This window comes from Lithobates pipiens, unplaced genomic scaffold (assembly GCF_037356315.1).
Source record: "Lithobates pipiens isolate NorthernLeopardFrog02 unplaced genomic scaffold, aLitPip1_a1.2 Scaffold_10, whole genome shotgun sequence".
Classification (NCBI taxonomy): Eukaryota; Metazoa; Chordata; class Amphibia; order Anura; family Ranidae; genus Lithobates; species Lithobates pipiens.
Window position 1 is genome coordinate 218,111,310 of NW_027507686.1, and position 10,674 is coordinate 218,121,983.

The 10,674-nt window shown below is 41.5% G+C and overlaps 1 protein-coding gene across 2 annotated transcripts in view; it reads left to right on the forward strand.

Annotated features, from left to right (window-relative positions):
* The window catches only part of ARFGAP2 (ARF GTPase activating protein 2), a 59,619-nt gene extending 50,443 nt beyond the window's left edge, over nucleotides 1–9,176 (forward strand). For both annotated transcript variants that reach the window (XM_077461195.1, XM_077461203.1), the window contains 3 exons: nucleotides 4,371–4,464; nucleotides 5,506–5,624; nucleotides 8,377–9,176. In XM_077461195.1, the coding sequence (XP_077317321.1) occupies nucleotides 4,371–4,464; nucleotides 5,506–5,624; nucleotides 8,377–8,397 (234 nt within the window). In that variant the 3' untranslated portion in view covers nucleotides 8,398–9,176. The remainder of the gene's footprint in view (nucleotides 1–4,370; nucleotides 4,465–5,505; nucleotides 5,625–8,376) is intronic.
* The last annotated feature ends 1,498 nt before the right edge of the window (nucleotides 9,177–10,674 follow it).

Genomic DNA, 10,674 nt, shown 5'->3' on the forward strand with positions numbered 1-10,674 from the left:
AAAAAAAAAACGTAAAGTTAGCCCAATTTGTTTGTATAATGTGAAAGATGTTACGCTGCGAGTATTGTGATCTTTATTATAAGCAAAAAAAAGCGTGGTTCTTATTTTGGACAGAATCGTGCAGCTCTTCTTGCAAGTGGCTTGTTTAAAATTATAAATGCTGCTTCCGATAAACTGGCATAGTGTAGGATCCTTCAAAAAAGAACTTTTAATTGGTTATATTAAGTATATTGTACTCGCAAAAGTTATATTACAACCTTTTGTCTCACCTGCCCCACCCTAATAGATTGTAAGCTCTTCTGAGCAGGGAACTCTTAATCCTCTTGTATTTTTATTGTATTATAACTGTATTGTCTCCCTTTTTATATTGTAAAGCGCTACGTAAACTGTTTGCGCTATATAAATCCTGTATAATAATATAAAGACACACTTCGCACAATTAGTGCTTCATTTGAAGACCAACCTATAATATCTTTGCTAATGCATTTTGAGGAATCTCCTCTTCATCAGAGCCAGCTCACCAATATTAGGGGACCATACATGCGCTCTTTATCTCTCTTCGTACATACTTATAGAGACTACTTCCTTCAATTGACGTATAATTGTACAGTAATAGATGCACTTACTATATTAAAGCCCAGAAATAGCATAATATATCTTCTTGCTCAACAATTTAACTTCTCAACTGCTTTTCAGTGAATATCTGAGAGCAACATAAAAATGAACAACCTGTATTACATAATCAAATCCAACATGTGATATGCATTTGAGAATATGGGGCTCCACTATGTTGGGCACAAGTACAGCGTAACCTATTGGCTATAAAATATACCACGTGATAACACAAACTGTGTAATATATAATTATGGAATAACCACCAGTCTCCATAATAGTAGAATACCATGTTGTCATGTCTCTGCTGTCTCCCAGAGTTTGGTGGGCGACCCACCCCCAACCGGCTCCGTATACGGCAAGGTGAAAAAACACATAGGTTTACAACCACTTTAAGGTGACAAAACACCTGGCAGTGACCGTAAAGATGCCTGTAGTTTTGGGGGTCTTATCAGACATGTAGGTATGGTCTGACTACCTTGTTGCAGCTCTGAAAGCTGGGCTGCACAGCAACATAAGCACTTAGCGATTCGAGCGTTCCTGGTACCAATCCTCATAAAGTCCATCTCCAGGAAAATGTTTGCTCCCACCCATTCTCAAACTTGTTTTAGAAAATAAAAATAATTCTTCCAAAAGTACTTTTTACTTCCGTAAACCATCATTATGTATATGGCCCTTCCAGAAGTGAAGATGAGTAATCTACTGCTGCAGTCCAGGCACTTTGGCCACTAGTCTTTGTGATATGTACCTAGAGGGGAGATGGGTGTATTGTTTGTTCTGAAGGCATGTCACCCTGGCCGTTTTTATTTAGAGTGAACGTATTGTGTGTTTTCAGTGATATTTCTTTCTCCTTTTTTTTTTATATTCTGTGCCTTTCGCATTTTTTTTCATGCTTGCTTTTTCCATATTTTTTATTATATAGCATTAAAAGTAGGGTATAATATAGAGCAGCCTTTTTCAAGCAGGATGCCCAGGCAAACAAAACAAGGAATTGGTCCCACACTGGAACTCCAAATTATCTCAATGTCCTCTTTGTTGTCAAAAGGGTCAGACAGGTACAGGCAATGGTAGACATTTCACAAGCGATGGCTTGCTTGCTCACAACCCTGGGAAGCCTTAAGGATTCTTCAGGGGTGACTTGGCAAAATGCCTAAAAATTGTATGCAAGCCAGTGGGTGGATCAAGAGTGGATTATGCATCAGTATGACCTTCTAGCCACTGGCATTCTAACAATGATGTCATCAGTTGGTGAGGAGGATGTTAGTCGCCTACACCACATCCTTGTGTGACCCTCCCCTGCCCCTCTCCGACAGTACGGGTGTTACATTAGCTGAGTGATGGAGAGAAGCTGAGAGGGAAGAGAAACATTGGAATACTAATCGGTACCAGTGTCCAAAAGTGTATTTTGCTTTGGAAGAATAAATGCCTCTTACATTGGGTGTCTTAAGTGTGTGGGTGGTGTTGCATTATGTGAAGCTATTGGAATAGTTTTTTTTACATTTTAGATTGGGGTACCTCAAGACTGTCCATAACGTTGAAGGGTACCTTGACTGAAAAAAGTTTAGAAACACTGATATAGCTTTGGCCTTTCACAATTTTTTAAAATATTTTAAAAATATTTTTCAGGTCCTGGGTCATTTGCAAAATATCCCTTTTTTACAGTTGTGGTCAATGGAAAAAATGCCTCCTTTTACAGTGGTGGTCAATGGGAAGAATACATTCTGTACAGTGGTAGTTGGAACGTTACCCTTACAGACAGTTAAATTAGCATTGGTATCCTGTTGCTGGCTCTGTCAAACGGCATTGGGCCTGGAACTATGCAGCAACCATCAGATTGGGAGGTCAGTTAGCCAGAGCTTAAGAAACCCCTAGCAATCTCTGGAGGGACCCTAGGGTTCCATGGAATCTTGGTTGAGAATGGCTGGTATAGTATTAAAAGTAGAGTGTTTGTATATATGTAGGTTAGCCAGTAGAAATAGGGAAGGTTGGCTTCAATAATGGTGCGGCTTAAGGCCCCTTTCACACTGCCGCGACTTGAAAGTCGCACAATTTTTGATGCGATTTCAGGGAATCCTGTGTAAATTTGAGGTCTATGGACCTAAACTCGCATCAAAGTCATACCAAAGTAGTACCAAAGTTTGAAGTTAGTGTGACTTGAAGTCACACAGATATGAATGGTACCCATTGGGAAATCATGGGGTACAACTTGTTATGCGACTTTGCAGTCTCAAGTCGCAGTACAAGTTGCACAAGTGTGAGAGGGGCTTTAAGGCTAAGTTCACCTTTTACAGAATCTGGCCCATATAGATGTGTAGTTTTAAATGCATGGTGCAGTTTGTTGCTGCCGATGCAATACCTATAGGCTGTTTCTGTTCCCCCATGTAGCCCAGCCGAAATGCTTTTATTTTATCATTTTTTATTTCATTACTAGTACCAAAATAGTTTGTTTCAAATATGCCAAACATAACACATAGTTTTTTTTTTTATTTATCCTTCCAATCCAATTTTCCAATCTAATGTATCTATCCAAACTTACTGTTTGCACTACAGTAACGTACAGTAAGCTCTAGATATAGCAATTTTTTACTTGCAGATTCCACTTCCAGGACAATGATTAATTGATGCTGAAAACACCAGCCTTATGTCCTTGCCTGGCCCAACATATATTTGAATTTGCTCTGCTTGACTGGCCCACTCTTCCCCCCCCCACTGTAACTCATCCTGTAACCTTTTTTCTCCGCTAGTCGCTGAACAGCACCATTTATAATTCATAGCCCTGTGCTCTATTCCAGAAACAACATGCAGGCTGCACAAAAACTATAGCCAATTGCATCATTCCAACATCATTGGGGGGGACAGACACCCAGCTGAAAATCAAGCTTGTCTTATAAATATTAAAACGATTAGGATCTAAACAATCTAGCTATCCTATCACTGGTGATTGGTCACCCAAAGGATCGTTTAGTATAAAATGGACCTAGTGTACTCTTTTGTGTAGTGTACAGTACTTTTTGTCTAGAATTCCACAAATATTTAGGTTCTTTTCTTAATTGTACTAATATTTGAAGTTGCACGCATTGTACTTTTTGATACCAACTTTTGAGCTCACTATCATTTCCTAATGTAAATTGTGTGTGTTGTGCTATTGTCATACCAGCCAGGATCATTCACCCCTTTTGTTTACTTGCACCACTCTGCCAGGAAATTTTCTGACCAGCAGCTAAAAGGGGCTGAGGATGAGGTACTGGTTTTGAGGACACTGGGGCTCTAGCAAACAAGGTGCCCAGTGCTCAGGCAGATGATGGGGGCAGAAGGGAGAGGTTACCATGGGAAAGGAGGAGATTGGAGGCCACAGAGAAGCCAGGGGATAGCTGGGAAAGGGTAAATGCGGTGAGCGTGCACAGAGGGGAAGGTGGGGGTTTTCTTGGGCGATTTGAGGATAGAAATCGGGCACACAGCAGCAAGAAGAGGTGAGAGGCGGGGTGTATTGCCACGTGATTTAGCACTGGTCTGCCTCTGAATTTAAAGGGCCCACACCACGAAAGTGTCCTAAATGCTTTATTGAATTTCCCCCCTATGTGGTTTTAGCTACCCCAGGTCCAAATCAGTCTCTGCGTCATTGGTCAGTCAGTATTCTTTAACTGATTACTTTTTTGTTCCTTTGTTTTTGTGCTGGAGTTTTGTGTAGATCATTTGGTGATATTTTGGCACAAGTTATGTGTGATGCTCACAATTGATGGCTCTTTGTCTCTCTGCAGTATGAAGCTCGGTCCCGTCTGCAGCAGCTCTCCTCCAGCAATGCCATCAGCTCAGCTGACCTCTTTGGAGACGCAGATTCTGTAAACGCAGCAGGTACGTTCTCCAATATACTCTGCCTTATGTGTGAATCTCACTGCTACCCACAGGAAAAAAAAATAGAAATAAATGACCTGGGTCTGCTGTTTTTTGTTTTTGTAGCAGGAGAGGAAGTTTGCCTCATTGTCGTGCTTTTGTGGGGGTCTAGATAAGCCTACTAATTACACACAGTGTACAGTGAAAGTGTTTTGGGATTGGTCCCAAAAAGTTAGCACAAAAAGTTCCATAGAGCACAGAACCTGTTTGATAACCTGCAAGTTTGTAATGACGATGGTTTTTATTCGGTTTTGGAGACCTCCTTTGAATCGGTCCTTAAATATAGGGCCGTTTTTGTTTTATGCCTCCATAGATACCATGGAGAGATATAATAGGGGGCATTATCCACTGTTCTTTGGCATTTGGCCAAATAAAAAATAAACTGCATAATATTCTTAAAAATAACATGATATATGTTGGGGAGGGGCGGCGGCGGCGGCAACGTTTAATTTCAAGCACTGATCATTAAAGTGCTTGTGAAGGTTGCAGGTTTTTTTGTTTTTTTTTTATTCATGCATTCTATGCATGAAGATAAAAATCATTTAGTATGCAGCTTCCCCAACACTACCTCCTAATACTTACACAAGCCCGATCCCAATACAGCGATGTGCATGAGAGCGGCTGCTCTCCCCCGGGTCTCAACCGGCTCAATGACTAAGACACGTAGCGGAGCCAATGGGTGGGGGGTAGGGCCAAGCCCCAGTCGCAATGTCTTTTGGACACAGAGCATGGCTCAGGAGTGAGCATGCACGAGTGCCCCCATAGCAAGTGGCATGCTATTGGGTAGGGGCGCTCAGAAGAGGAGGGGCCAGGAGCATCGGTGAGGGACCTGAGAAGAGGAAGATGGGGGGGGGGGGGGCTGCTCTGTGCAAAACAATTACACAGGGCAGGTAAGTGGAAGATGTTATGTAAAAAAAAATATTTTTGCCTTTTTAATCACTTTAGCATCAATTGAAATTTGTCAAAACAATTATTACATTGGCTCAATCCTTTATTTTGCAGCTGGAGTCTCGTTGGGGAATGTTCTGCCCTCTGCTGATATCACCCAATTTAAGCAGGGTGTGAAATCTGTTGCAGGCAAGATGGCTGTATTGGCAAACGGTGTCATGAACACTTTACAGGTAACACAAAGGGGCTTGTAAAGGAATCAGACTAAGTTCCCTAACACCACATCAATTTAAAATACGTTGCTTTGCCCTGAAATGAATGGCCCAGCCTGGGGCTCAGGCAATGGCAGCCTCCAGTACTAAACGGGAGCTTCATCTGTGACAATTAAACGCCATCAGGACAGATATTGTATGAAAAGAATAATGATTTGTACAACACAGGAATGGGTGGGGGATCGCTGGAGAGTTTAGTAATCGGTTTGGAGGTGCGCTTTATATTTCATACACCCAATTCCACTTGATTTGCAAAGGGAGAGTCTTTTGAGTGTTTTTTCTTGTAACTTTTGTAAATGCTGATTTTTGGACCCCGTTTCAAAGTTAGATCCTCTAAAAGTCTGAATTTGTCAGGAAATGGCAACAAGGAAGCTGCAGTGGTCAAGAAGTATTAACAAATAAACCATCATAATATAAGTACTAAAATGGCTATCTTAAAAATACTTGGTGCTGGTTGTTTTCTCAGTTTATGCTTCAGATTTCTATACAAATTACAAAGCTGTGGACATTAACTGTGTTCCTCTAATGTTGCAAAACTCCTGTTCACAAAAAAGTGCCCTGAAATATGATGCTTCATAAGGTTTATGCTGATGATAATTCAACTGTATGGATTGAAAGACTTTACAGTAATACCTTGGTTTGCAAGCATAATTTGTTCCAGAAACATGCTTGTAATCCAAAGCACTCTTGTATCAAAGCAAATTTTCCCATTAGAAATAATGGAAACTCAGATCATTTGTTCCACAACCATTTATTCATAAAACAATTATCAAAATATGAGCAAAAGCTCATTAATACTGTACAGTACTGTAGTAGGAATATTGTACCTCTGTAGAAAAAAATAGACTCACGGTTTAATGTAAAAAAATTAAATAACAAAAAAAAATGACACTCAAAATGTTAAGGAGACTGGAGCTTATCCATGTGAAGCCACTCTGTATATTACAGTAAAGGCGCTGGTGTACAGTATATAGCGCTATATGTGGCCAGCGGTTTGGGGGTGATGGTGGCTCCCAGCGCTTCCTGGAGAACTTGGACACACTCGGGAACTGTTGAACTTCCAAGTGCTCCGAATGCAGGTTACACCCGCCCCACCCCGCTGGGAGTGTCTTTGGGTGTCTGACAGCTTTACTGTACATATACACAGCGGCTTTACATGGATGAACACCAGTTCATTGAGGGAACCATGAATGCCAACATGTACTGTGACATACCGAAGCAGAGCATCATCCCCTCCCTTTGACTGTACTGCAGGGCCAGTTTCCAAAATGAGGACCCCAAACAAACCTCCAAGACAACCACTGCTTTGCTAGAGAAGTTGAGGGTAAAGGTGATGGACTGGCCAAGATGTCTCCAGACCTAAATCCTATTGAGCATGTGTGGGGCATCCTCAAATGAAAGGTGGAGGAGCACAAGGTCTCTAAAATCCACCAGCTCCGTGATGTCATCATGGAGGAGTGGAAGAGGACTTCAGTGGCAACCTGTGAAGCTCTAGTGAACTCCATGCCCAAGAGGGTTAAGGCAGTGGTGGAAAATAATGGTGGCCACGCAAAATATTGACACTTTGGACCCAATTTGGACATTTTCACTTAGGGGTGTACTCACTTTTGTTGCCAGCAGTTTAGACATTAATGGCTGTGTGTTGAGTTATTTTGAAGGGACAGAAAATTTACACCGTTATACAAGCTGTACACTCACTACTTTACATTGTAGCGAAGTGTAATTTCTTCAGTGCTGTCACATGAAAAGATATAATAAAATGTTTACAGAAATGTGAGGGGTGTACTCACGTTTGCGAGATACTGTAGGTTCAGTAGCCCAGCGCTAGTGAAGTCAGAACCTCTGATGTTCCAGGCCAGTGTCTCAGTATTGGTGCTGGATGGGATTAGCATTATTGCCATACAGCTAGCAGTTTTTAAAGGGAGTCACTAATAGCACCTGCCATTTCATTTGAAAGGTTTCCTTTTGAAAGAACCTAAAATGATTGGTGCTGGCTATGGGACTGTGGACTTTCTTCTATTACACCTGGGTTAGCCATTGGTCTTGAACAATAATTTTAAATACCGGGACAGATTCTTTATTCCCTGTCGGTGATTAAGAATTGCAAAAAAGAGTAGGATCATGCGCCTTCAATAGCAAGCCGGTATTTTGCTGGAAGGGATGCACACTGCTACACCACTAAGTATAAAATGCTGCCTATATTGCTATACAGGATTTTATATAGTGCCAACAGTTTGTGTAGTGCTTTACAATAGAAGGCCAGACAATACAGTTATATAATTCAATACAGGAGGAATTGGAGGGCCCCACTTGTTTAGAACTTACAATCTAAAAGGGAGGGTCGAGTGATACAAAAGGTAATAACTGTGGAGGATGAGCTGATGGAGAAAATAAAAGTACAGTTGTTAGATGCGGGCAGAATAGGATTCTCTGAAGAGAAGTTTTCAGAATCGCCTAAAAGTGGAGATGGAAGATTGGGGTAGGGAGTTCCATAGGATTGGAGAGGTTCTTCAGAAGTCAAGCAAGCACGGGGAGGAGATTTAAAGGGAGCAGGAGGTCTTGGAAGGATCGAAGAGAACAATTTAACGTTTTGTAATAAATGGGGGTACCTGTGTAGAAATATTTTTATTTTTTCACACTTGTTTTTCCTAAATGCATAATGATGCATACAAATAAAAAAAATGCTAAACTTCTTTTTATCCTCTCTTCCCAGGATCGATACAGTTCCTACTAAGTCATCAGGAAAGAATGTGGAGTCTACTGCTGTAGCATCTTACCCATGTACCCACCAGATAAGGGCTGGGGAAGTAGAGGGATCAGACTGGGAGAGAGTGACCCGCTTCTCTCCAGCAAGTGGCGACGGCACCCCTTCTTTGGAGACGGCCGCTTCAGTATTCCTCAAAACACCACTGGATCATTTCCCCCTCTTACAGTGTCTGCTGTTGCTTGTTCCCATCAGCTGCTCCCAACCTCCTCTGAGGATTTGCTGCTTCCCCTTCCTGCTAGGGACGCCCAGGGATTGTGCTTTTAATGTGTGTTTGTGTGAGATGATAGATGGGGTGTGTTGTGCAGGACCCCAGTAATGTTGCTGCAGACAGGATGTATATGTAACAGATGATGAATGTGCGTAGTGGACAGGATGAGTGTGCAGTAGGGGGAGGGTATTGGGAACTTCATTCAGAAACTCTGACTGTTACCTTCTGGGTGAGGCCTCCCATCTCTCTCCATTGAGTGAATGCCCATCTTGTGATTTATTAACCCCTTGTGTCCCAGCATTACTTTTATGTCATTTTAACCCTTTTCATCTGGACTATATTGGGACACGGAGACTATGCAGGCCCTGGCATGGCAGGTGAGGCAATTAAAGAGGCTGGTTGCATGAGTATTTATTTTCACGTCTCTTGGTAGACCTGCGATTGCCGATCACATGTGAGGTAGGGGATGTAAATTGCCTTGAAAGCCACGTACAGTGTTTACCAGATAAAAGTAAATAAAAATACTGAGGCACAATTACTTTGTGTGTCCTTCTTCTTCCTTTTTCTTTTTCTTTTTTTCTTATTTTTTTTTTTTTTCCCTTTTGGACAGCAGAAAGAGTTGATGTTCATGTGAACATATTCCAGTCTTGGGGAACAAAGTCCTCCCATTTTTAATGTTGTGTGCCTTCTTACCTTATTTCGCTGAAACTGATAACACCCAATGGACTCTGTTAGCCTCCGGGGTCATCCAATCAGAAGTAATCCAAGTGATGGTAAATCTAAAAGTCCAAAGTTGTCAACACAATTAATGGTAAATCATACAACAGGCTCCCCCTGTTCTGGTGACCGATGTTCAAAGGAAATTCTCCTAAGGATCTCCCTCTCTCCCTCTCCCTCTCCCCCTCTCCCCCTCTCCCCCTCTCCCCCTCTCCCCCTCTCCCCCTCTCCCCCTCTCCCCCTCTCCCCCTCTCTCCCTCTCTCCCTCTCCCCCTCTCTCCCTCTCTCCCTCTCTCCCTCCCTCTCTTTATTAGAAAATACACAAAGTAGAGTCCAAGGACATTTTACAAAGAAACCTACAAACTGCAGAAACGAACGGCCATGCTAAACATGTCAGTTGCTTTAGGAAATTAGTGAAGTGATGTCTATGTATGGGTCCGTGAAGTGGGTCAAAGGTGAGTGTAAATGGAGGTTAGCAGCCTAATGCCTAGTACACACAATGACAAAATTGGATAAAAAATACTGCTTTTGCAGTGACCGTGCGATATGATTGATAGTACAACGCTTTTAAAAGCTGACCCAGACAGTTCATGCAAAATTAGCCAAAGGGGCGAAAACAAAAAAATGTGTGTGGCTGTGTTTTTTTTTTTTTTTCCCCCATACGATAGCTGAACAAATGATTTTCATTTACTCAGCAGAAAAAAAAGGCATTTTGTCTGTAAAAAATCGAGTGACCAAGACTGCTCATGCTCAGAAATAAAAGTATACAAAACACGACATCATCATGTGAAATTGTATTCTCTCTTACGAGAATTTTCGTAATCCTAGTAACCTATTATTTTTCGATATAAAACTAGCATGCAAAAGAAAAAAAAAATCTACGATCATTCATTTGTTGTTTTCGTCACGTGTACCAGGCTAAGCCCTAGTCTATAGGATAAGTATCAAGCCCATTATGAAGTAGCAGCATGAATTAAGGGTCTAAGAGGTTGGAGCAGAAAGTCTCCACATGCACATGATTTTATTCCCCAAGGGGTCTATTGTCTGTGTAAACAAAAAACAAAACAAAAAAAACACAATTTCTCCTTTCCTTTTAAAATAACAAGTTTCAGATTAACGATGGGAAGGGGCTATAAGGAGGTGGTGATTAACGCTACATGAGGTTAATTCATCTGAACCAAAACAGTCTTGCATATAAGGCCTCATGCACACTGGATGTAATTAAAAAGCCAGTAATGTTACCTGTAGAAAGCCATACCGTGAGTTTTTCAAAGTGATGTTTTTTTTTTTTTTTTAAGCAAAACTATATGCCCATAAAA